Below are 26858 nucleotides of genomic sequence, written 5' to 3' on the forward strand. Positions count from 1 at the left end.
GGGGCAGCGGGCACCGGCTCGCCCTGCCCGTCCTGGCTGCCGCTCCCCCGCGCTGCTGCGCTGGAAAGCCCGGAGGAGGAGGAGGAGGAGGGGGAGGAGGAGGCGCGTTGGCAGCGCTGCCTCACCATCCCGTGGGCTGCCAGCCCGCGTCTCTGCCCGCCCCGCCGCCCGGCTGCCCTCGGCCCCGTCTGCTGTCAGCGCCCGAGTGCTTCGTGGCTCGCCCGCTGGTCTAGCCGACTCGGTCCCCAGTGGGGTGCGAGGGAGCTCCCCGAGCTGTGCTGTGTCTCAGGCTGTTGCCCACCAGCCCCTCACGGTTCCGGAGGTGTTTTGGGGTCGGGCTGCGTGGCAAAGAGTCTTGCTCGGATTTTGGACTCTCGTCCGGGTCCCAGCACGCGGAGCCCTGCTCCCTGCTGCAGGACGGCCCCGCGTCCTCCGCCCTGTCTTTCCCACTCCCTTTCTTTGTGAACACTTTTCTCCAGTGAAAGATAACCAGCCTCAGACCAGAGGCTGACATCAAGTAGCTATAAAGCTTAACTCCAGTACCTCTGATTTTAGAATGAATCATGTGGAAGCAAAACAGTAAAAAAGGCACTTGAGACACTCGCTGCTTGTAAGGTAGAAAAAATGAAATAGAGGATTATAGCAGGGAACCAGCAGGGGTTTGGGGGCCCGGTTCGGGTCACCACCTGCCTCCCAGCCATTAACCTCTATGTGCCATTAACTTCCAGCATCCTTCACTGGATAAGATCTCCTATGAGTACTCTGATGTCCTCCGCCAGAGGGCTCTGGTGTTTCAGGAGAAAATAGGAGGTAAAACATATCTAAAAAGAAGCCAGCACCTACAGGCAACTCATCTTACAGGCACTAAGAGTTGCTAAGATAAGAAGTGTGCATGTGATGGAGACCCCTTGAACTCAGACCCTTCTCCTTGTTTGCAGTCTCTGGGAAGAGCAGAGGAAAGTGGGGAGAGCTTAAGCGAAGGCAGGACCCGGTATAGCAATCTTCCTTTTCATTTCAATTTTTCAGTTTTTCTGTTTCCTTCCCTGCCTGCTAGCACTGCAGTCTTCACCTGGAACACCCAGCTCTGGTCTTTCCATTTCTTAAATCATCAAGAATAATATTGATCCTGGAAGATAACAACATTGGCAGCTTAGTTTGTGATGCTGGAAAACTCAAACACAGCTCACCCTCTTCCAGGCTATGTTGCGCTTTGCTCCTTGCTCCTGGCGCGCTCTTTCCTACCTTATTACGGCTTTCATCTCTGGGGCTATTTGTAAGATATCAGCTGCTTAATCAATGTCCAAGAGGAGGTCAGGGGACCTGGTACTAACTGTTTTTGAAGAGTTTGCAGGTGCACACATGTATACAACAGGGCACGTGCTCTCATCCCTTGCCTTTTTAGGACTAGTACACAGGCACTTATGAGAAGCCCAGAGATTACACTTGGCCCTGCACAAGAGCCATCTGCTTATGTGCTTTTATGTGCAGAACAGCGGCCTCTGTGCAATCAGGATCCATCTGTTAGGCCCATGCTCTGGACACCTATGAAAGGGTTGTTTGAAAGAACTGACCCGAGTTTGTTCTAAAACATGGCCACTGGTGCCTCCTCCCCATTGTATGTATAAGAGGGCAGCAATTTAAACATTTGCCCATGAATTGAGTGAGCTGGATCCAGTTCCTTCATTAGCCGGAGGGAATTCAAACCTTCATCTCCCATGAGAGCCCCGCAAGCCTCAAGCTGTAAGTGAGGCTGGGGAGGAAGAGGAAGCTTCTTCTCCTTTTAAAGAATACAGAATTCATGAAGCTGGAAGGAGGGGAAACAGAAGGGCCCATGACTCTGTGGCACCATGGTTGGGGCACTCAGGGAGGTGATGGGAATTCTGGGTTCTGGTGTCCGCTTTCAGAATTGCTTGTTTTTATCAAATAACAGTGTAATGTAAAATGTATAAATAGTTCTGTGAACAGGGACTGGACCCCAACGTCAAGGTAACAAGACTTTTCCAACTTTTCTCTGAGCCTGATCCATACAAAATGCACTGTTCCAAACAGGAGACGTTACCACACCCTCAGCTCTCCTGTGAAATATGAATTTACATTTCTACCTAGGAGAACTTTTACGATCTTTGCAGTCTCCTAGGGCTGATGAAGGGTACCTGTGCCTGAAAGCTTGCAAATAAAGACTTTTTTTTTTTATAATATCTAGTTGGTCTAATAAAAGATATCGCCTCTGCCACGAGTCTTGGTTCCTTTTGCCTCTAGACCAATAGAGCTACAACCTGGGACCGCCCCTCCCCGCCCCCACCACGTCGTGTTCTAACCAAGTGTTGTCTTCCAGCTTCATAATTCTCACATTTTCTGCTCCACAGTGGCACACAGCAAAGCCCTAAAAACATTCAGCAATTTTGAGATTAAGAAGTACTTAGTAAATTCAATGCCTCTCTAGTGTTATGTAGCTACTGAGTGACTGTGAGGAGGATGGAGGGACAGTTTGGGATTTATGTGCTTGCAGTCTGTCTAGATCCTCATTCAGGCATTTCAGCTGTTTTTTTAGGATCTGGCCCTTGGTCTATCTTGCACTTTTATATAGTGGGGAAAATTACTTCCTGACATCTGTGGAACTATTCTGATATTGTCAGACATGATCATTTGGCTTCATTACTCAGACTTCACATTGGAAAGATATCAGTGATCACAGAATTGTCCTATGGCTTTTTAAATCCACCCACGGTGCTGGAGTTTATGACCTCTTGGAATAGAGAATTTCACCAGCTAAAGACACGACAGGTGAAGAAATACTTTTTTTTACTTCTTCCTTTCCATGATCAAGAGTGCTGAATTGGACAGATACAGGTAATACCTGTCATTTTTAAAAATGTAATTTTCCTCTTTTATTCAGAAGAGTTCAAAATGCTTCTTAGATCATCTTTACCACAGTTAGTTCTAGGGTGAAATCTAGTAGACATGTTAACAGTGCTGCAAAACAAAATTGTATAGCAGTTGAGGTCAGGAAGTGAAGGATACTTTTGCTTCTCTAGTATAAGAAATAGTGGCATATCTTTTGTGTTCCTTCAGGGTGGTTGAATTTTCTTTCTAGTTAATCTTCCCACTATTACCCTAGAAGTAGCACTCAAGGGGTGGTGTATATTTTGTCAATCAGCTTCCTTTCAAACGCAGTGAAAATGCAACCTTGTGCAGCAGCTAGCCGGACGTGATATGCAAAAGAGAATGTTTCACCATGTCCCCTGCTGATTCCTTTCTTTCCTATTCTGAGTGCACAGGCTTTCTAAAAACCTTATTTTTATATAATTTAAATGGAAAGATGGCCTTGTAGGAAATTAGTTTTTGGCCACTCCAGTATCTTCCTGGCCAGGACATTTGGTTGGTACTTTGCACAGACGAAATAGTAATGAAGCTTTAGTACAAAGAGGAGAGGAGACATGGAACAGCGGGGCAGGAAAGTCACTAATGAGAAAGATATACCTCTTCATCATGCTAACCAGTCAAACAAGATTCAGCTGATTATGAGCTGAAACATTCCTTGGCAGCTTTGCTGGGAAATCTGCATGAAAGGATAGAAGCAGTTGCACAGGATTTGTATAGCTCTTTTCACCCAAACAGACTTCCTTTTAGTTTTGGATGCTTCTGCCTTCTAGTTTTGTATCTTTTTACCTCAAAGAATCATTTTAGAGATAGCTGAAGGAACTCACTATCCTTGGTTGAATTATAAAAGACATATATTTGTTCCATCCATGGCATTCCATCCAGGAAGAGCACACACAAACTGCTGCAGCTTCCTTAGCCTGACGAAGGGTTTTTGAACCCGAAAGCTTGCTTAATAACTATTCTCCAACCATTTAGGTTGGTCTAATAAAAGATATCAAATTCACCCAAGGAACCTTGTCTGCCTATATCCTTAGACCAACACGGCTACAACCTAAACCCCTGCATATATTTGTTCTATAATTTATTCAGCGCATAATCAGCCCATCTCTTTAGTTGGGGGAAAAAATTAAAAGTCATCAAACTTAGTTGAAAATCTCTAGCAAAATTAATCTAATATTTATTATTTATACTTTTGTGTTAAAAATGGTAGCCTTTGTTACTCTCCACGTGTAGTAATGCAATACAGGACTGTAGTAGGGCAATCTGGCCCTTTAAGTGGGGCAGCAAGTGCTGGGGTAGGAGCCCAAGTGTGAGTGCTTAGCTGGCAGCTCAAGAGGAGTGAGAAGAGCCAAGGAAAGAGCAGTCTGTGGTTGGGAGGTAGACTGAAACCTAGAGAAGCTTTTAGGAAGGGCCAGAGCCAAAAGAGCCCTCTCCTGCTGCCCGGAGAAAAGATAAATATTTTGCTTTGCTTGTTTGTTTTTTTGGATCAAGGGTATTCTTTGGACTGATGGAGGGGTTGCTAAGGGGACAATGCCTGCTGGCACAGGAGCAGGCACACCAACCTGCATAAACAGGGGGTGGAAAGTGGGCAGCCCTTAGCTCTGAGCCTGCAGAATGGACCCCAAGGCTGGGCTGACACTGATGGAGGGGTTGCATCAGCAGCAGTGATCAGCATTTCAGCAACAACAGCAGCTGTTGCAGCATCTCCAGATTCAGCAGCAGTTTTGTCAAAAGTGGCAAAAGGAGCAGCAACACTTCATGCTGAAATTGCTGAAACAAGGAAAGCCCCACGCTCAGGTGTGTGTAGCTTCTGTAACCCAGATGGGAGGGGTGGAACATTTACCAAAATGAGACCTGATGATGAGCCCAAAGCATTTTTGGAGATTTTTGAGTGGGTGGCTAGGACATATCAGTGGTTCTGGGAGCAGTGATCTGCATGCTGGTGCCTTACCTGACTGGGGAAAGTCATGCAGCCTACTGGGCTTGCGTGTACCTATGACACCCTCAAATCTGTAGCTTTAGATCAAGTGGGGCTCACAGAGGAAGCATACAGATGCTACTTTGGGGTGGAGCCCTTTCTCCTGGACTCTCAGCCCTGAGCAGTGATGCAGTGCTTTAGAGACCTATGCACCTGGTAGCTGAAATGGGAATCCAACTTGCCCAAGAAAACTATGGAATTGGTGACAGTTAAGACAGATGTTGCCTGTGGAGGCCTGGGAATGGGTCTGTAGACACTGAGTTATGGATCTTAAGCAGGCAGCCTGCCTCACTGGGGATATTTTAGAGTTAGTGTTAGTGTGGGGAGTCTCTGACTGGGTCAAAGGGACAAAAGGGGATTGTTTAGACTGGCTGAGGGGTGCATATCAACCTTCTTGCAAGGATTTTTCAGGGTATTGGATCTGGGATGATTTTTGCCTGACAGTGTTTAAAAATACCCTTTCAAATATGCTTCAAATAATGATCATTATACAGAAATGTTTTTTCATGCTATTTGCTCTGAAGAATTACTACCATTTTCCTCATCCTTTTAAGACCTCCTCCAAAGATGAGGCATTAATTACAGTTACAATAGTGACCGAAACAGATGTTAGCAATTTTGAATTTCTTTGGCAAGGGAAATGATTCTATTTTCTATACAACTGACATTTTGTAGCATAAAATATGTTTTAAAGTAAAAAGTCTTGAACAGATTTTGTTAACAAAGAATGATATCTGTCTACCAATCTGTATCCATATGTGTATATGGAGTTCTGCCCATTTGACTAAAGTTTTATTTTATCCACAGAATTTTGCTTTATAAATAATACTTGCATTTGAGATTTCTTTACCATTTATTTATGCCAGATTGTATTCTACCTGTCATATGTCTAAATGGACATAGGCATCTAAGTGCAATTCTATTCCATATGTTCAAATTCCTGAAAATCCATAAGTGTATCTACTTTGTTACAGGGGTTTAGGTTGTAGCCGTGTTGGGTCTAAGGACATAGGCAGACAAGGTTCCTTGGGTGAATCTGATATCTTTTATTAGACCAACCCAAATAGTTGGAGAATAGTTACATGCTTCCATCTTACTCATAAGATTGAGTCACAAAGCAGTGAGGAGGAGGAAGAAGAGGACCTATACACCTTTTGTGTTAATAGTTTTTTCAGGTGCTAAAGCAGGGTAAAATAAAATTGCACTTAGACATTTAAGTCCACTTACATGCCTAATAGAAATAGAGTCTGGCCTCTCATGTCTATTTGGTTCTTTACTTTCCCATTTCTAAGCTCTTGATCCCTGTGGTCTCTGGCTTTTTGAGAGGCTTTGATCTTCCCTTGATTATACTGAGCAATAATTGTTGGCAGATGAGTGTTACAATTCACTGGAATGTTAGAACTCTATCCCCTTCCCCCTGCATGCCCCGTCTTTGTGGAAGCATAGGCATATGAGCTTTCTGTTCAAAATCTCTCTTCATCTCTTCAAAATGAAAACCTGCATGCCGCAGGATATCAGGGTGTTTACAGATGTGCTTGGGAAGGCGGGGGAGGAAAAAGGGTCGTGGAGGGGCGGGGGGTTCATGCCTCTCTCTCTAAGAATATTCCTGAAAACACATTTCAAACGGCATACAAATCTCATGGCAAGATAAAATGTCAAAGTTACTTGTGGTAATTGTACTTGAAAACATATTTGAAAATTGTTAATATGAATGTTAGTGTCAAATAGACTTTTATCTTCATATAACAGAACAAAAATATTATGCAACCTAACTGACAACTGCTTATGAGTAGTCAACTAGCAGTCAACTAGAAGATACCTTTGTGAGCCCTGATTTTACAAAAGTCTCCTATCAAAGTTCACTGTACACTTTGCCATTTCCTCCACTTAGTTGTCATTTGAATCTGCTTGCAGATACTCAGGAGCAGAATACAATGCTAAATTTTGCACATAAATTATACTGTCCTAATTGGACATATTTAAAATTACTACAGGTGAGTAATCAGTGTCATTTCAGATGTTCATCTTGAGCAGCACCAAGACAGGAAATGAAAGGAGAGAGAGCAACCTGCATCCATCTCTGCAGGTACCAGAAGCTGAACTTGATAGGTGGTTGGGCACCAAACTAAGAATGAGGAAACCTGATTAAAAAACGAATGTACTCATGTTTTTGTTTTTTGTCTAAATGGATCTCAAAATAGAATAACAAGATTAATTTAATTTTCAAGAATGTTAAATGGTCCTTGGGTAGAAAGGTGCTGTTCAATCCTTTTAGGCCCACCCATCTACTTCATACAACTAGGTCCAGAACTGATTAAATGAATAACAATCTTTTCACTGACTTAAATAGACACTGATTCTGGCCCTTAGTATGAGTAACTCTTCCATATTGATTAATATAATTTACAGATCCTTTGTCCAATCATTTTCCAGGTCTACAGGAAAGAAGCTTCTAGCACTTCCCTTGAAAGACAATCCCAACCAAGAGATTTTATGATTAGAATTTTGGAGTAGACAGTCCATTTATATTTCCTTTATCACTTGCAGTCTCGTACTTCTGGCTATATCTCATGGCACCATGATCAGTAATTCTCCCCCTTTTCAGTATTCAGACCATCCAAATATCTGTAGAAGGGTCCCCATCCATGCTACCTTTGATTATCAAATAGCATAAGCACCAGCTGCCAATTTCAGATATATAGTTTTAGCACCTGGGATCTTTCTTGATTCTTGACTGATCTTTCTTCTCCCTAAAAGTTCTCATTCTTGAATCTTTCAGCCCACTGACCCTTCCTTGTCCTCCAGAATGTCTAGTAACATGAATAACTTTTTCCTGTTTTACAACTTTATATTCAAAATCCTTATTCATTGTTTAGTTCGAGTCACTGACTTGTACTTATGGTATAACCTCAACAATTAATAATTCCTTTAACGCCAACACCTATATTAGGTTTACCAGTCATCATATATTTTCCATTATTTGTATATAGTTCAAATATATACAATCCATCCCTGTGACTGTAGTTTGGAGTCCACAACTTGGCTCATTCCATCTGAGCCTTTTTTGATTGAAAACAGAAAAGCAAAACTTTTAAAACTTATGTGGAGCTATACATATACAATGTTTTAATCGTTATGCCATTATGGAATCATTAAGTTAAACCAAAAGAAGCCATATCTACCGAGAGCTACAATGATATACCAAGGTAAAGAGTAATCAAAAAGAAATGCAAATGAAACAAAAATCCACAGAATAATAATAATAATAATAATAATAATAATAATAATAATAATAATAATAATATACAGAGGGCACGTATACACGTTCATTAATGCTCCATAGTTACTGCTCATTAAGTTCAATACTTGATTAATGAAGTACTAAAGTAATGTGCAGTAATTTGTGCTACTGTGCAGTAGCAGTGGCGCATGGGTTTTTAGTGATGCTTACTGCGCAGTAGTTTAATACTACTGCACAGAATGCATATTAGCATGGTTTTTGCTGGGCACGCTACTGTGCAGTGTTATTAGGCTACTGCACAGTTAGTGTCTCATTTAGATGCACTCAGTGTATAGTAAAGTTGCACTACTTAAGATAAGGCAAAGGATACATTCAACTTCACACCAAGAAAGGGCCTAGAATAGTAGAAATGTTCACAATGGGTATGGAGATACAAATCCTGGTTTTTAGGGATACTAAGCATCAGACTTCTTGCAGGCCATCATCATCTGCTCCTAATGTCATATCTTCTTTTTGATGGGTCCTGCTTGGTGTCAAGGCTTGAACTCAGGGGTGTAACATTTTTGAATGTTTGAGCTGTATCCTGTCTTGTTTCCTTTCTATTGCTAAATGACTCTTGCCACAGGACTCTCTTAGGAATTAAGCTATGCTTTCCCTTTTGTAATTTTCTCATAGCTAAATCGTTTTTCCTTCTCAGTGCACTCTCTCAGGCAAGTTCCTATTGCTTTATACTCAATCCTGTTCATAAGTTAATGCCTCTTTACTTTCTCATTGATGGCTGATTCTGAAACAAAATGCTCTATCTACTCTTCCCTCATTTCTCTCTTCAAAACTCCCATACCTTTCCTACTGCTTCTTTCAGAGATTCAGGATTTCGTCTCCTCTCTTCTCCTGTTCAGGGAGTTTTTAATTAAAATTAGAAAGCACTAAAAATACAGGTTTGCAGTCCCAGTGCTCAAATGGGAGGATTTGAATGTTTTAATGATATTCAAAGGTTCTAAATTATAAGTAAGGACCTACTTCATAGTTTTGCAGATTTTGCAGAAACTGCAAAATCTGGGACTGTCTATGAAATCCACAAAATCAACAACAACAGCAAGACTTAATAAAAATAAAATGCTGGTTCCCCAGTGGGAGCCACTGGTCCTTGTTGCTGGGAAGGGAAGGTGCCAGCTGGTGAGGTGGCATGAAGGTGTAACAGGGGGTCCTCTGGGGCTGACTTCCCAGTGGTCTGCCCACCTGTTTCTGTGCTAACCACCCACCTTCTCACCCACCACGCCTCATTGCTAATTAGTTCATTGATGTAATTAAGCGGGAGGCTGCCCATTTCCTGCCCCAATGCCAAGGGGCGCTATGTGCAGCTCCATTCCTCCCCTACCCTGCAGCCCAAGCCTGGCAGATGGCATCTAGATGTTCTCATCGTCACCGGCCCCCGCACTGGGCCCCAGAATCCTCATAATTCAACCCTGCCTGGATTCCTCCCCTCAGGCGGTCTCACCCACCTTCATTCTCGGCAGCACAGCTCCCTGAACCACTTCCCCTTCTGGGTGTGGTCCCCTAGGACCTTTGGCTCTCTAGCCCTGGCCCACCTCCAGGCCAGTCAGAACCCCAGGCCCTCAGCTCTTGGGCGTTCCTTGTGGTGGGCCCCAGATCCTTCCGGTCCTGGCCCCAGCATGGACCAGTCAGGAGAAGTCCAGACAGGCGTGAGTCTATGGCCTTACTCTCTTTCTCTGGGGGTCCACCCTCCAGACCCTACAAAAAGGGGTAACCCACCCAGTTGTAGGGGCTAGCGGTTAAGGCACCCCAACCCACCTTTCACCGGGGTGGTAACTGGCTTGGCATTTCCTGGGGGCTCCCGCACCACCAGGAACCCTACCAGGCCACCCACTCTCAGCAGGGTGCAGTTTTAGGTCATACCCAGGACCAGGAGCCTCCTGACCATCCCCTACAGTTCCTCCCTTCCCTCCAGATGACACCAGCAGCCCTCCGGCCAGGCGATGTTGTTGCCTCACCTCTCAGCAGCAAAATGCCCTGTTTATATGGGCAGCCCTGAATCTAAAATGGCTGCCCTCACCAGGCACCTGCCGGCTGCTGTCTCAGGCCCTTAAAGTGCCCTGCTACAGAAGGGCAGCAGACAAGATGGTGGCTACCTCCCTGTCCCCCCACCACTGGGGCCTCTCCGCCAATCAGCACCAAGGGGTGGGGCTTCAGGAAGGGCAGCCAGCAATCACAGTGATGGCTGCTCTCTCATCTCTTCTTCCCTCTGGAGCTGCTCAGCACTGAGGGGCAGGGCCTCTCTACCAATCAGCACTGAGGGGCAGGGCATCTCCACCAATCAGCACTGAGGGGCAGGGCTGCCACAAAATCGGCTCTGTTTGTTGGGTTCTGGCCACAAAAAACCCTTTGTTTTGCCACAATTTAATGAGGTTTCTAATTATAAGGTAAGAAGCGCATAAATTAGATTACATGAACTACCTAATTCACAGCATCAGCAAAATGTTCCTTTCCTATATCTTGCTAAGTAACTAGTTTACCTGCAGTACTTACTATTAATGTTGCATCAGGTTGACTGTTAATGATTATTTTATATAGCCTCAGAACACTACTCTCAGGTAGAAAGTGCTATTTCCTTCCTTTTAGTAAGAAATTGAAAGACTTTTCCAAGGTACATGAGAAATCTGCAATTGAGGCCAGAATTAAACCTGTATTTTTCAGGTCTCAACTAAGTCTCCTAACAATAAGACTATCCTTCTCCTCCTAGCCTCTTCTGTCTTTGTCTCTGTCTCATGATTTTACAGTCATAATGGCTCTGTGAACAGTAATCAAAATCAGGGAGGGGAATGGTGGCAACGGTTTCCAAGTGCGTTTAGAACATTAAGCACTGCAAGTATCACAACATGCCTGTGAAGCAGGCTAGCATTATGACAGGGGTATCAAAGGTTCAACCTGTGGGCTGAATCTGTTCCTCAGAGTCCCATCCTCTGGCCCCTGGTGTTATGTTTGAGTCTAGAGTTGGCCCGTATATGACATGTATCGGGCCTGGGATGCACGCTGCACACACTGCCTGCTCCAACCAGCTCAGGACCTGTGCTGCACATAGCTATTCCTTCGCATGACCTGGGACACACCTCACGTGGTGTCTGCTCTGGTCAGTCCAGGGCCCAGCCTAACTGGGATGTTCCCTCTCCCCACCAACAGCCAGAGTAGGTGCCACATGTGCTGCATCTGGCATGGGGGAGAAGGATGAGGAGGGCACAGGTCCATAGGGCTGGTCACAGGCCATTCTTTTTGCTTGTGATTGGCCCTTTCCCAGTCATCTGACTCCAAGGAGCCAGATGAGTTTGACACCCCCGCATTATGACATTCATTCTGGAGATGAGTAAGTGATGTGCTAGAAAGGTTATACAAGTTATTCAATGTCACAAAGCAGATTAGTGGCAGAGATGGGAGTAGAGTCTCCAGAGACTCCTGATAGCTAGTTCCTGGTACGGTCCCTGGGGACATCTTCTCTCTAATATAGTAGCTATACCATACACAGTCATCTACTCAAAAAAAGCACAGGAGATGCATATTAAAGAAATCGCATTGCAGCAAACAAATCATCTTACAGTGAGCATAGCTCATTATCATACACTTCATAAGACACAGGTTTCTTTTGTAGCCTTGCAGCATTGTTCCAGTAACTAGCAAAGCACACACTGACTCATGAATCAAATATCCGTTTTCTTCTGTAAGCATGTTTTTGTTTCCACAGCTCCATCATGTCTCATGATGAGAAGAAGTTGCATTTCCAACTGACTTTAAATTTGATTTTTTTTTGCTCATTCTTAAGACCTGATTCTCTGTAGTTTAAATATTCTCATTCTTTAAAGTTAGAGAGATAAACTAAGAGTGCTTTTGAAAGGGCTCAGTAAGAAAGGTACTAAATATGCCCTCTAAATTAATATTGCTCCACCAGCTGTAAGCAGAAGTTTCCATTGATTTCAGTGAGACTGTGTGTCTAGATCTTGATGGTAGAGATGCGCTGGGAGAGGCAGGGAGCTGAGTGCCTAAAACATAACCACCCCCTCCCCAAAAAGCTAAATTAGAGTTAAGTGTGAGAGTAGATAGCAGTGATTTTTTTAAAGGTAAAAACAAGAATGTTATCATTGTCCCTGAAACAAGAAATTCAAAGTTAAAGGTAAACTTAAAAGAAATTAAACCTGTTTAAGAATGCTTAGCTGAGATATCCAGACAACCTTAACTCTGCCCTTCAGTTTTCCTATGAAGAAAAAAAATTGAAAGAAGCCCTGTAAATCTCAAAATTTATTTATTCTGGGTCTATGAAGCACTCTGCTGGTAGACAAAAGGCCTGGATTCACTTTCTGGCCCTGCTACTAGCCTGCTGGGTGACTATGGCACTCGGTCTGTTTCTCCATCTGTAAAATCTGGTTAAAGCTTCTGATTTCCTTTGTAAAATATTTTGAGATGTGCCATGGTGTACCAGTATCAGGTATGAATTACTGGTAAAAAATGTTAATAATAATTATATGATCACCAGATGGAAGATCTCATGACAGTGAAGGAAACCCTGCAAGGCTTGCTAAGGCTATTGTTCTTGGGAGCGGCAGAGAATTCAGCAAGGCATGCTGTGAGAAGAGCAGCCTGTATAAGCAGATCCCTCCACCTCAGTAATGGAGGGACGTACATTTTGAGTCTTGCGGTTTTGTTGGGAAGAAAAACTTTTAGGGGAAAAAAATCCTCTATGACGAATTGGGTTTCAGAACCATGTAAGAAAGGAAACATGAGAGAGGAGATTCCTTTACTAAAAGCAACCGGAGAGAGAACATTTTACGGTTGGCCTGTAATACTTCCTAAGGACTAGGAAAAGCAAACCCGGCTGGGAATCATAGAATATTCCTAGTTTTACTGACTGCCCAAGGGCTGTGGCCTATTTTTGTCTTGGAGTTTGCTGCAACTGCAGGACAAACTCTGCTGTGGTCTCTTCTGCCGGCATTGACAGCTGCTGCTGCCCGCAGAGGTGAAATGAAACAGCTGTTTAGCAGTTCCTGCCCTCACTGCCTCTGAGGCTTGGGAGGTGGAGGGAAGAGCTCCCTCTTTGGATGGTTAACTGCACAGATGGCCTGAAAGGCATGCCTGAAGACAGCTAGCAATTAAAGAAATTATTTTGCAAAAATCTAGTTGATCTAATAAAAAATATCATCTCTGTCCACGAGCCCTGATTGCTTTTTCCTCTAGACCAATACGGCTACAACCTGGATACCTGCCTGAAGACAGGGCATTCCCCAACAAGCTCAAAGGCACGGTTCCTGCTTTGTGGTGTTTACAGTCTAATACAACATAGCAGTGTGAGGAAAAACAGAGTAGAGAGAGGCAATCAAGAGAAAGGGACACTGTGGGCTAAAAGAAAATGTAATTGCTTCAGGTTCTGTAAACAATATCTTTTATTTGACGAATTTCTCATGATGCCGTATTAGTACATCCAGGAAAGATCGCTGTGTTCTTAGCATTCAAGGAGGCTGGATGCAATGACCTGAGCTGAATTTTACCTGGCACGCCACTTGGAACAGCTCTAGCCTGGCACAATATAGCTTGGACCTGGGTGCTCACTGGGCAGCAGTCTACATAAGGCACAGGAAAGGAGGAGGGGAGGGGGGAACAGAAAGAGGGCAGACCTGCTGTGGCCTGAGGAGCTCCAGTAAGGCATCACCATGCACAAATGGTAGTCTGGGAAGCTTGTACCAGTGCTTTTGTTGTTTTTTAGGGGGGAGAGGTTGAGATTTCATGTCTCAGGCCAAATAAGTTCTGAATTCTATTGACTGAGCAAAGCTCAATTGTTCAAGCCTGTGCGGTGCTAGGATTGAGCTGGTACCAGGTATATCAGGAGACAGCACATTGTACCAGGGGCTGCAGGCTGGTGCAGATTCAGGCTAGGGCCCTGGAACTTGAGTTACTCACAGGACATCATGAGCAAAAGAGAAGTGAATGCATGTGTATGACACATGCTTGTGGGGCTAGGATCACTACTCCCAGGACAGAGCCTATGGGGGCTGCTCCTCGCTTCGTCCAGGACACTCGATTTTGTTATCTTGGTTCCAGAAATGGAGCCAGGCAGCTTTTCTTCCAGATCCATCTTCCAGCCTCTCCCAAGCAGGATCAGCCACTGGAGGACTGGAGAGTAAGGTTCATGAGAACTGACATTAATGTATTAGCATAACGCTCTCAGTGAATGAGGGATTCCCTGGAAATGACTTCCTTACTGAGCCCTCCTTCCTCCCCCTGCAGAAATCAGACACCGGATTTCTAATCACTCCCCTTTTCAGGAAAAGCTGCTCTGCCCTTTCTGTACGAAGAAGCTTTCTCTCTGCATTAATTTCCCTCTACCGCCTGCCATGCAACTTTACACTTTCCTCTCCAGCTAGGAGTTTGCTAAATACGCCGAGTCCACTGTATTGTTTCCCCCAACTAAAACATGCCATGTGTCCAGAGAAGCTGGATTGCAAACTTTTCCTTTTGGGTTCAGTTCCTTCACATTCCAGTGCTCTGCTATGGTAGAAATCCTCCACCGGGCAGATTTTTCTATCCAGACAAGAAGCAAGGTCAGTGGCTGCTCTCATTTTAATTAAACAGTTGTGTTTAACTCTAAACTTGGCATCCTTTCTCCCCATGCTCCTGATGGAAACAACCCGGGGTCACAAAGCTCTAAGTAAAGAGGTTCAGTTTATTCCTTTGTATGCAGTGTCTGCTGAAACCTCTGCTTCTGTATTTGCACAGTGTTTCATTACTTTTAGAGTATCTAACTTCCAAGTAGCTCTGTGATTGATTTATTTTCACCAAGTCAGACTTGCCGCTTTCCAACTTTATGCACACACTGAAGACTAAACCTTGCAAGGGGCTGTGTGAGTTGCATTTTTTCTTTGATCCTGCAATGTACCATTGACTAAAGTAGCTCACAGCATTTTGGAATATAAACTTGTGGCACTCTCCTTGTCACACTTTTGAGACAAAGAGCTTGCAACTTTTGATTTTAAACTTGATACCAATAATGCATAATGCTGACAGCTCAGACTGGGTAGTTCTGTTATTTTCTGGAAGCAATGAGGTTAGATTGCAGTTGAAAAGTCTATTGCTGAAACATATTTGCATTATACATTTAATCTTAAGAGTCACTTATCTAAAAGCCTATATCATCATAAAATTTAGGAAGTTCAGTGTCCTGTAAATGTACCTTCTCTTCTACATAGAAACCTCTGCAATGCTATGCTGCACTACCCCGTATTAGAGAAGAAATATGGCCATTTGGAACCCAGATTGCCTCCCTCTGAATGCTAAATCAATTGTGGTTATTTCTTTCCAGTGAGGAGGGGAAATTAAGCCCCTGAACTGTATCTGAGTGAAAAGTTTCAGTTGTGGTGTGGTGTGGTGTGGGGTAGGAAGGAGACATCTCAGCTGTATAGATTGACATAACTCTTAGAAAATGGGGTAATGGTGTTACCTGGCCTTCGTTGTGTAACTGATTAATACTTCTGCAAGGTTTTGGACAATCTGAAAAACCAACCTCTAAGTGAAAAGACCACAGGTTTGGGAACACTGATGCTGGGGAAAGCCTCAGCACAGCAGGAGAGTGGGAGATGAGGAAAATTTCACATTCTGAAAATGGTTTTCTAGTCGTGTCTCCAGGCTTCATCCTGACAATTAAGAGATTGGGCACTGGGGAGAAAAATCACCTAAATGTCTCAGGCCTTATGAAAAAAACAACTGGATAAATAAATTGGCCAAGGACTAAGCAACACATTACCTTGGAGTTTATCATTGGCTGCAGGAAAAACCAGTAGAAATGATCATTTGTCTTGGTGACAATAAGAGGAAGAGGGGTAGGTTAGGAAGATCAGGAAGAGGTGATTGTTGCTTTCCCAGGCTCTGGGGAATGGATGTAGAATATAAATGCATATTTTATATCAAAAGCTCTCTATTTTTTCTAAGAGTCTAAAAATGGTTTTGAATAAACAAAAATCTCAAACTGACTTACAGTTGTTTGCTGCTGGGAAAGAGAAGAGGATTCAGTTTAGTGGACTGATGCAGTGATAAGTCTGAAGTGTTATCACAATCAAAAAGGAGATTCAAGAAATAAGCTAAACCAAGCCTCTCATCTCGCCAAAGTGACTACAGATGTTCTATTCAGTAAGTGCCCAGAGCAAATGTGGCTTACTGGGCGTGTGAAACCGACATTTAAGAAGAGCTATTGTTAAATGCTGAAAGTGTATTTGAATTCATATTCCCTCTGGGTGGATCTTCTGTTTCTCTGGATTCTCCAAGTACACTTAGAGCTAAGTACACTTAGGCTTTCTCTAGCCCTGAGGGGCTCCCTCCAGAAACGGACGATGACAATGGACAATGATCTGTCTGCTATCCACATGGGTCAAAGGAAGTCAGGGGTGAAGCAGTGCCCAGGACATGTTGGAAACTTGAAGCCAGGGTGCAACAATGGCAAGTGATAAAGTATCTCTTCTTGTAAAGGGACTTTATCAACTTAAAACATATCTTTCTGCGTGAAAGTCTCTGATTCTCTCATGTTACATGAGTCACCACTCAGAGTCCAGACCATTTAAGAAAGCAAATATTTGTCTCTGTTTCCATTTGCTTACTGTGTGCATTTGTCAGCATTTTGTGCACCATAATTTTCAATACAAGTATGCAGTCATTGAGATTTGACTGCATACTGCAAAAGAAGAGACAAAAAAACCCCAACAGTTTAAAAGACAAGCAAACATGTCTGCAACCTACCAAACTAGCACCTAAACTCATTGGAAATCTCTCACAGTCAAGGATGATTGTTTTATCTGTGGGTCAAAAGATGGTTAATGAGGCCTACCTGGGATCAACAGACTGTTGCAGCTTGGGCACAAGTTTCTGTGTGGGGTGGGTGACTCTGGGTTCTTGGTTTGGTTCACGACATGCTGTTTCTACTGCTCCTGTTTTTCCATCTCCTGTTGTTGTCATTAAGTTTCAAAGTATTGAGACCTTTGCAGCAGACTCTCCCTCCATTTGGGGCAGTCCTGAATGATAGTCTCCCACAAATGGATATTGATGCAACATTTTTTCAAGCTGGCTTTGAGGATATCCTTGAAGCACTTTCTCTGCTATCCACTTGAGCATATGCCTTGACTGAGCTGGGAGAATAAAACTTGCTTTGGGAGTCAGGAGTTGGGTATCTGGAAGATATGGCTGGCCTGGCAAAATGGATGTCGGATGAGCAGTGCCTCACTGATTATGGTGTTTGGTTGCAAGAGGACACTAACATTGGTGTGTCTGTCTCCCCACTGGATTCAAAGGAGCTTCTGCAGGCAGTGTTGATGGTACTTCTCCAGCAACTTGAAGTGTCTCCTGTACATTGTCTGCATCTCAGCTCTGTACAGGAAGGTGGGGACAACAACTGCTTGATAACAATGATAACCCATGAGCTTAGTTTTGGATCTGATGTCGCAATCTTAAACCACCTGTTTCCTCAGGCATTCAAAGGGTGCACTTGCATATGTGAGGTGATGTTGGATTTCTTTATCAGTGTCAGCCTTCTGTAACAGAGATGGATTCCAAGGTATAGGAAATACTGTGTCCTCCAGAGTTTACTGTGAATCTGAATTACTGGAGCTGGAGACTGCTCATTAAGAGCTTGTTGATGGAGGATCTTAGTCTTCTGAATGTTAAGCATCAGTCCCATTTTCTTGAGTGCCTCAGTAAAGACGTTGATGATTGCCTGAAGGTCTGCTTTCAAGTGAGCACAGACAAACCATCATCAATATACTGTAGCTCGATGATTCAGGTCAAGGTGGTTTTGGTTTGGAGTTGGCTGAGATTACACAGTTTACTGTTCATTCAGTAGTTTAGCTCCACTTTGACTGGAAGCTTGTTGGTGTTCAGATGTAGCATCATGGTAAGAAATATCGAGAAGAGCATTGGAGTGATGATGTAGCGGTGACATATTTTGATGGGCATCCATACTTCAGAAGGATCCTCCACAGTGGATCTTGCATGAGAGTCGAAGCCTTTTGTGAGATCAAAGAAGACCATGTAGAGAGGTTTATGTTTATCCCAGCATTTTTCCTCCAGCTGGTGAGCTGTGAAGATCATGTCAGTTGTGTCTCTTGATGCCCTAAACCCACACTGGGATTCCAGGAGGAGCTTTTCAGCAAATAGAAGTAGATGGCTTAGGAGGGTTCTCACAACGATCTTTCCTGTGGTGGACAGCAAGGTGATCCTTCTGTAATTTCTTGAAGATTGTCACAATCATGGTGTCCTAAACTAATCTGCAGGTGAGGGACTTTTCAAGAATTGCTTGTGTAAACACCAGTGTGTCTACCATTTGCTAGTGAGTCATGCCAACCTTGCACAGAAAGGCGCTCATGATAAATGCAATAACTCCAGGACAAAAACTGACCACAGTGGCACACTGATTTTGGCTCTAGTTATAGCAGTGCAAGCCCTCCTGTTGGCATTTCCTGTCGCCAAGATGATTGTAAGGCCACAATCATCTTCAGAATTTCAGTTGAAAAATACTGTCCTGGCTTGCAAATCCTGAAGATGCCTTCTGATTAGATCAACTTAGAACTGGAGCAAGGATCTTTCTGCCAGGGGAAGGATGGAGAGGAGGCTGAAGAGGAACAAAATTGCAGCTTTGAGGAGCTCCAGCAGAATGGAGAAGATGCAGTAACTTTCCAAGTCCACTCTCTACTGTTGCTGATGCAGTGGATTTAATATCTTGAACGCTTTCTGTGAGGATTTTACAAGGAAAATGCCAAGCTAGAGATCAAAAGAGAAAGCCCGCTCATTAGAGAAGAATGACTGGCTTGTCCTGCCTTCCTCAGAAATACTTAGGTTGCTATCCCTGTTCAGGAGGACAGAAAGTGTCAGGGGAACTGGGAAAAATCCTGCTATGGCTTAGTATAGGTGTCACAATCTCAGCCTGCCACAGGGACTTGGGGGCTTCACTTTCTCCTGCCTCAGAACTGAAAATCTGTAGCCAGAGTACTGGGCATCACAGTCAGCAGTCTGTCCAGTGCAATTAAAGCTGAGCATTATGCAAGGGTCCAGTAATCCTTATTAGTGCAAAATATGTGTGTTGAGGGGGAATTTATAGAGAAATTCCCTGGGGGAATTTACAGAGAAAGTTAAATGGCGAGGTTTTAGTATTCGTCTATTTGCAGTTTTCTATCTTTAAATAATTATTTATCTTCAATTTACTGTTGTGTTAAAAGTAATTCAGAAGAGAACCACCCTACTTGTCTGTTTTCCAGCCCCTTCCCTGTATCGGACTGATACCTTATAGGTGATGTAAACCCTCTGAACACACACCATGGGAATATGTTACACATTGTGTTAGGGTATATCATGCCACTGTGAACAGCAGGTCCCCTAACTCACACAGAGTGATGGCGTGGTAAGGATTAACTGGGGAGGTAGAAACAGTAATTTGTATGCAACCCCTTAGTATTTGTTTCATGGTCAAGGGGACACCTGAGCCTCTCAGCTTGTTGGGCTTAAGTAGGTAAGGCACACCAGTTTTTGAAGCTTACAGCGCTCATGGGAGTAACATGGTAAGCTTTAGGCTTGTCTTCCTCTGAGTCCTCAAATGACCTGGTATCCAGTTACCGTTGGATCATCTGTGGGTCAGCTGACTCCAAAGGAGGGTTTGAACCCACAGCAAAATGTTATAACCAAATGTTATACCAGCTCCTTCACATATATAGTGATAACCGTCATTGTCAACCATGCATGCTTTTGGAAGTGACATTTTTCAAAATTGGTTGCCCAGCTTGACCTTTAAACAATTGAATACTGTTCTTCAAACCAACCACTGGACACTAAGAAGTTACATCTCTTGTCTTTGATTTCAGATCAGATAAGACAGGAGTCTTACCACAGAGCTGACAGAAGTGGTCTAATATCTATGCTAACCTCTCAGTTAAGCTGATTACCGACAAGGAGTATCTTTCACCCTTTCTATTTGCACTTTATTGTAGTGTAATTTCATTCCCTTTGCTCCTATACATATTTTGTTTCATAATTAATTTATGCAGGTGTACTACAGCATGTTCTGTTCATGCCTAATTACCCTGTAACGTGACCGGTACTCAGTAATATGTCTCCAAACAGCACTCAGGAGAGGTTGAAGCTAAAGGTCTCTTATTACATTGTTGTCAGCTAAGATTGAGGAAATGTTTTCCTTCCTCCCTGAAGAAAATAGGCAAGAGAGTCATGATGACTTCACCCATCTCACAGTAAGGCAAGAGACATATATCATCATTTGTATAATCTTGATGTGAAAACTTCCTTGAATGGTTTCAAATGCACAAATACAAGCTTGTATTCGTATATTCTAGGCACAGAGCTTGAGGAGAAAAGATGGCACCCCTGATCCCTGCCAGAATTAGTAGGAGCTGAGGGGAGACTGTACTTTATAGGAGGGACTGAGAGCACTAGCCACAGGATCCCTTACACAATGCAGCTGGGATCACATTCTCTCTTGCCTCATGCTCTCCTTTCTGTCTGTCTGCATCCATCTGTTGCGCATTGTGTCTGGGGCTTACAGGAACTATCATTATCCTGTCTGTTCAGCACACATCTGATGCAAAACACTAAGGTGTCCCTGCTCCTTTATGAGCAGAAGCAGCTAAGCTAGAGGGCCCTGGGAGCTAGGCAGGGCTCCACAGCTGCAGGTAGCCTTGGCAGCAGTCTAATGAGGGAATTAGCTAGCACCTGCACCCAGTCAGCTGACCAGAAGGTGTCAGGACCCTGGGCACATATAAGCTGCAAGGGTGGGGCTGGTGGCAGTTAGTTCTCTGGCAGCAGCCAGGGGGAAGGAGCTCTTGCAGAAAAGCTACTTGGAGATGCTTGTTTGCCTGTTCTGCTGTTGGTAAGATTGATGGGCTCTAGGAACTCCTAAAGTACCTGGGGCTACGAGGCACACATTGCTGAGGAAGAAGCTTGCCTTCTTAAAGGGGCAGAGTGTGGCCTTCAGTGTCATTGTTATGTTGTAGTCCAGGGGCTCGTATTTATGTTATTATCTGTACCAGTGGACTGGGATGAGGCTTATTGGGGAGGAGGAGGCCTCATTGGGGCTAACTGTTGCCTTGTGGGGTCAAGCCAACTCTCAGGATCTCAATATTGAGCTGTTAGACAGGAGGGTGTGACACAATTGCTCACACCCTCACACACTTCAGGTAGGGAAGAGAAATGGAATCCAAGTCCTTGGTTGAAGAGGGGGTGGGGGTGTTGGCTATCTATCCAGGCTGGAAAGGGGTCTTTGTCCAGCAGGTGTTGTTCAGAGGCAGGTTGCTGGCAGGGCCTCTGGGGGAATAGGTGGTGTGGCATGATGCTGGTCCAGATGGAGGGTGTCCTAAGGAGTCAGTCTTCACTACCCCTTTTTTTTAGGGGGCAGGCTACCTATGATCTCCTATGGGGAGACTGTCCAGGCAATGTCAGTCCTGTTCCGGAGGGCTCCAGGTGTTCTTACTGAGCATGTGCAGCCTTGGCACAATGGTAGGTTGCCTCATCTTTTGTTTCTTGAATGCTCAGGTTGGTTCCAAGGGCTGGGTTGTTATTCCAGGTATTGGTTTTGATGGTTTGGTCATTCGGAGGGAGCTATTTTTAGACCTACTGCCATTGTCTCTCAAGCACCCTCATTCATTCAGAAACCAAGTTACATAGGAGGGGTATGTGAGTCATACACACAACCAGGCCTGGGGACAGGATAAAGACTTGACAAACAAAATGGAAACTTGACATGACTTATGCTAACTTACATATGTAGGCGTAAATCCTATAGTATCAGTAAAATGGGAATATAGAACAGTAAAAATCAATATAAACATAATTATACAATATAAAGAAGGAGAAAAAACAAAACAAATACAACTTGCTACCAAAATAAAATGCTGAAGCTTATCCTATGTCTTAGCTCACTTATACTTATCTATAGGGAATAGAGAGGGAGAAAAAGTCAGAAATGCTTGGGGAAGCAGAGGGAATCTATTTTAAAAAGAAAAAAACAAGAAAAACTGGGGGTTTTGCTACAACACTACCATGTGGTTCACCAGAGACAGGGTGTAGAGAGGCCAGTGAGGGTGCACCAGAGAGCCCAGTGCCAGGGGGTGTGGAGATGGGGCATAGAAAGCCCAGCGTCAGAAGGCATGGAGACAGGGGTCAGGGACCTAGTGATAACAGAAGGCCGAGTTAGGCCAAATCATCCCTTTTTGGTGAGGTTGTTTAAATATCACCTGTGAGGCATAGTGTGGTAAATGAGTGATGATTTTTTTTTTATTTGTTTTGGAGCCATGCATCTAGCCCATAAGCCTTGGGGTATCTAGCAAGGCACCTACTTAGAACAGGGCCTAGCAAGGGGTCTAAGAATCCACAGGGTTTAGTGGGGTCCATCAGGACTATGACTGCCTAGCAACTTGAGGGCAGCCTCCCTATCTATTATCTTAATCAACAAGACATGGCAGGAAAGAGTAGAAGGTGCCCACAGGGTGAAGCTGGCATGGTCACAGAGCCCTAGGGGCATCACTGCCATCCTTGGGGACCCTGAGCCATGACACCATCACAGTGGGGTTCTTGTCTATGATTAAGGAGCCTAGGCACTAAGGTAATACAGATATAGAATAATAAGCATTGCTGCTGGCATGAGAGAGTAAAACTGAGCTCATGGTGAAGTAATTTAGGCCATATTTTAACTTTGTTATGATGCTATAATCTAGTGCTTGGTGTCTTCTGAATTCTAAAATTCTGCTTTATGTATGTTTGTATTTATTTATTAGAGATATATGCTAAAGACAAAATGGCTTATAAAACCAGAATAAAATATTATAGTATAAGAAAACAAACTCCTACCATGATACCCCCACAATTCAAAACATCCCACTCCAGCTCCTCGGCTTCTCACCTAGGAGAGTGCTACCCCACTACAATCACACAGCCATGCTTCCCAACCCCAATGCATTTCCTCCATCAAAAATATTTTCTTCCCAGTCTCCTTTCTGACTCCTCCCACCTCCCCTCTCCTCTGCCCCTTACCCAGGGGAGTCCCCTCCTCCACCTCTCCTAAGCCCATACATTTTTTTTTTTCTCTCAGGGGGTGGTGGCTATCCCCCAAACCGATTCAACCTCCCCTTCTGTCCAAAGGGCATGTTTCTGAATTTAAAGCAGTTATAATAAGGAATATAATAATTCCCTCTTGTCTACACCAAAGGATGAGGCTCACCTCTTAGCAGTGGCCATCCCAGGGTGGCCTGCAGCTTTAATAAAGCCTGCAGGCTGGCCGGCTCCTTCCCTTCTCCAGCTCAGTACACATGCAGTGCTCCCTTAAGTTAAAGCCACAATGTTATGAATGAAAGCATACAAACCTGAGAGAGATTGACTCACTGTTCTTACTGAAATATGAAAGGACTGCTTAAAGATCTTTTAAACTTTCAGGCTAGGGACAGACATTAAAAATGCCTGAGCCTGAATTAATGCAATCTTTGCAGGTTAGTCTAACCTGGCTAGGCTGAACCAGTTTATAACTGAACAGATATATTCTCTGGACTGAGGAAATAAAGGCACATGCCTGCAGTGGCTCAGGCTAGAAGCTAGGGGGTGCTAGAGCAGCCCTCCCTTCCCTTACACAGTACTGAGCTGAGGCAGGGCATGGCCAGGGAGGCCTGCCTGGACCATCCCAGGCTTTTCCCCACTGGCTGTTCAAGGAGTGGGAGTGTTGCCAGCCCCCTGCTAGCACTCTGAGGCAAGGAGGTGTGTGCGGTGCATGCACTGGTTGATGATACAGAGCTTTTCAATCTCCCTACCTGCTTCTTTATACTGTCTACAGCAAACTGACAGGCGAGCAAGCCAGCAGGGAGCTGATAACTGTTCATCACCTCATCAGCAAAACAATAGCCTCTCTATTAATTCAGCTCTTCTTAAACAATTTACTAGGTGACCTGGTGATTAGCTCCAAAAAAGCTCTAAGTGGTCACTGTTCTGTCTGCCTGTCCCAGTGAAATTGGAAATACTCACACACGGACACCTCTCAGTATTACCTAGCATACCACATGCCTAGGGTCTGTGGGGCTAGGGTCCATGCTGTGGGAGGGAGGGGGAGATTCCTGCTTATCCAGCAAGCAGAGTGGGGGGAGGGGGGTGGGAGGGCAGGGGGAAGCCAGGCAGACCCTGCTGTGTCAGCAGTCAGAGTCTAGCTCTGCTAGAGCTCTGGCTAGGGAGCAGAGAGGAGGAGTCAGCCTTGCTGTGGAGCAGAGAGCATGCCAGGATGCTGGGGGAGTCTGGTTTATTTTAAACCAGCAAGGGGCCTGGGACAGACCTTGCATAAACTGGGTTGATCCAAATCAGTTAAGTGTGATACTACATTCAACCAGGTTTTAGCTCAAACTGGTTTCAGCCATTTTCAAACTGGCTTATGTGCACTGAACATCTATTCTGTTACAGGTTTAAACCAGTTTCTGATCACTTAAACTGACTTACATGTAATGTCTGTCCCTAGCCTCAGAGTAAGCATTAAAATGGGAGACTAAAAATGCCTAAATAAGAAGCTGTTAAAGTGCTTGGGCTGGTAATCCGTAGTGGTGCATAGCACCACTCTATGCCAGTGAAATGGGGTGATGAATCGCACTCCTCCCCCAAGGAGTTCCCTATTTAAAAAACGTGAGCCCTGTAGTGACACAAACTAAAATGTCCCTTCTGCATTTTTCTAGAGCACTTTATCAAGGCGCTGCAAGACTACCATGTGGTTGGACCTACAAAAGTAGATGCAAATGGGTGTTTTCTCTCCTACAATTTGCAGCATCATACTTCAAGTGCCAGGAGAAAAAGAGACCTCAGTCAAAAGGAAAATTTTGTATATTATAAAATTAGCCACAAGGAGAAGAACCTGTTTTTTAACTTGACTGTTAATGAAGAATTTCTTTCCAATAACTATGTACTGGAAAGGAGATATGGGAACTACACTGGTGCAAAAGTTGTGCCTCGCTCAGGAACTTCATGTCACTTCATTGGCGTGGTACTGCATCCAGACGATGGACATGGGACTGCAGTGATCAGCACTTGTAATGGCCTGGTGAGTGATGTGACTTTGCTTCATGGTGCTGTGATAATTTTTATTTTATTTTTTTTTCAGAGCTAAAAAGAATCATGTATGCAACTAAAAAGTAGATGGATTCGTTGGACTGTACCAAAATAGCACTTCATATCATGTGAATAAGAATTAGCTTGAAGTTTTATCCAGTCTTGAACCTAATCTACACTTCTTTGCTGGCTCAGCGAGGGGAGTTCTAAACTTTGAAGCTCTTTAAAATCTTGCATTTCCCCATGTGCTCAGGTTTAGTTTGGGGTTGGGAGACTAAATACTTTTTCTTGCTAAAGCTCAGATGTGCTGGAAACTTCATAAAATCTTATAGAGGTTTTCATTTCATTTTTCATACTGCAGGCCTTCAGATGAATTTGAGGCAAACAAAAAAGGATTTTGGTTGCTAATTGGCCTAGCAAAGCAAGGTCAGATGACATTTCTCTGACTGCCTGGAATGTGCTAGCTTTTTGAATGCCACATTTGATTCATTCTACAATTTCAGGAAATGTTCTTGGCATCAATTGACAGCATCCTATTAATTGCAGGGAGGGGGTGGGATTTGGAAGATGGTATGAAAGAGGGGAAACATTTGAAGTCCTTAACATCTGGTCAGCAGAATTTCAATTTCAACAATCTCTATAACTCTTTCTTGATCACATAACAGCTTAATGGTGGAAACTAATTCCCACCACTCCTCCAAAAAGAGCCTTTCCTTTTAGTTCTATTCATCTTTCTGATATAGTTTAAAATTGACACCCTGAGAGACCTTTGTCCCAGAAGCAGAGGAAGGGAATAAGAATAGGGATGGAGGTTAAAGGAAGGAAGGGAGGGAATGACGAAGGCTTGGAAAGTCCCTAAGGCCCACCTGGCTTAGCGCACAGGGACTGGTGGGCCTTACTAAGGGGGAGAGGAAAGCAGGTTTGAAGGGGCATGCAGAACCACAGGTATATTGGAGAGAAGGCTTGCAGGGAGTCCTTGAAATAATGATGAGTGGAGGGTGGCACACAGGGTTTATTAGGAGCAGGAATGGAAGGAAGCAAGAAGCCTCTGGTGTATACAATGCCCTTGGCCTACAGAATCTGTGGAGCATGCAACCCTCTAACTCCTATGAGCAAAATGATCTTCCTAAGTGAAAAATGATAGCTCTTGAAAAGGAACCAATCCAGCACCAAGCCATTCCTGTTGTCTTTATGCATGGGAAGAATTTAATTGGCAAGAGTCCAAGTTATTCACCTCTGGAAAATCAAACAGGCAGAGTAAAGCTATGTATATAACCAGCTCTGTAACCCCAATAGGAGTGACTTTTCTCAGACACTTCTCATCAGCTGCACCAAATCCACAAGTACAGCAGGAAAGTCACTGAGTGCCCCTGCCCCTGCTTCCCTCCCCCTCCCCATTGCACGAGGGTTCAAATGAAGATGCTCCAAAATGGAGCCGCTTCAGTAACTTGTGTCTATACTGCCACTCAGCCCCTGCAAAGTTTTCAAAATGGGAGGGGAAAAAAGGAGCAGGGGGAGTTCAGTCTGCAGTTTTTTTTTCAGCTGGCGCTGGAGGATGGGGCGGGTGCACTGGAGTCTGCCCAAGATGGGGTGGGGAGGGAAGGGGGGAGGAGTCCTCCAACCCCCTCCACCCTCCTGCGCTGGCTG

General features: G+C 44.1%; 1 protein-coding gene across 7 annotated transcripts in view; it reads left to right on the forward strand.

Annotated features, from left to right (window-relative positions):
- Nucleotides 1–14429: 14429 nt before the first annotated feature.
- Nucleotides 14430–26858, forward strand: part of ADAMTS12 (ADAM metallopeptidase with thrombospondin type 1 motif 12) — a 353569-nt gene continuing 341140 nt past the window's right edge. For 4 of the 7 annotated variants that reach the window (XM_059725239.1, XM_019495974.2, XM_019495975.2 and 1 more), the window contains exons 1-2: nt 14431–14701; nt 24842–25203. In XM_059725239.1, the coding sequence (XP_059581222.1) occupies nt 14575–14701; nt 24842–25203 (489 nt within the window). In that variant the 5' untranslated portion in view covers nt 14431–14574. Of the gene's footprint in view, nt 14702–16133; nt 21013–21530; nt 21639–24841; nt 25204–26858 lie in introns of all 7 variants that reach the window. The other 3 variants (XR_002092999.2, XM_059725240.1, XM_059725237.1) reach the window with 2 other exon arrangements.

Source organism: Alligator mississippiensis, chromosome 3 (assembly GCF_030867095.1).
Source record: "Alligator mississippiensis isolate rAllMis1 chromosome 3, rAllMis1, whole genome shotgun sequence".
Classification (NCBI taxonomy): Eukaryota; Metazoa; Chordata; order Crocodylia; family Alligatoridae; genus Alligator; species Alligator mississippiensis.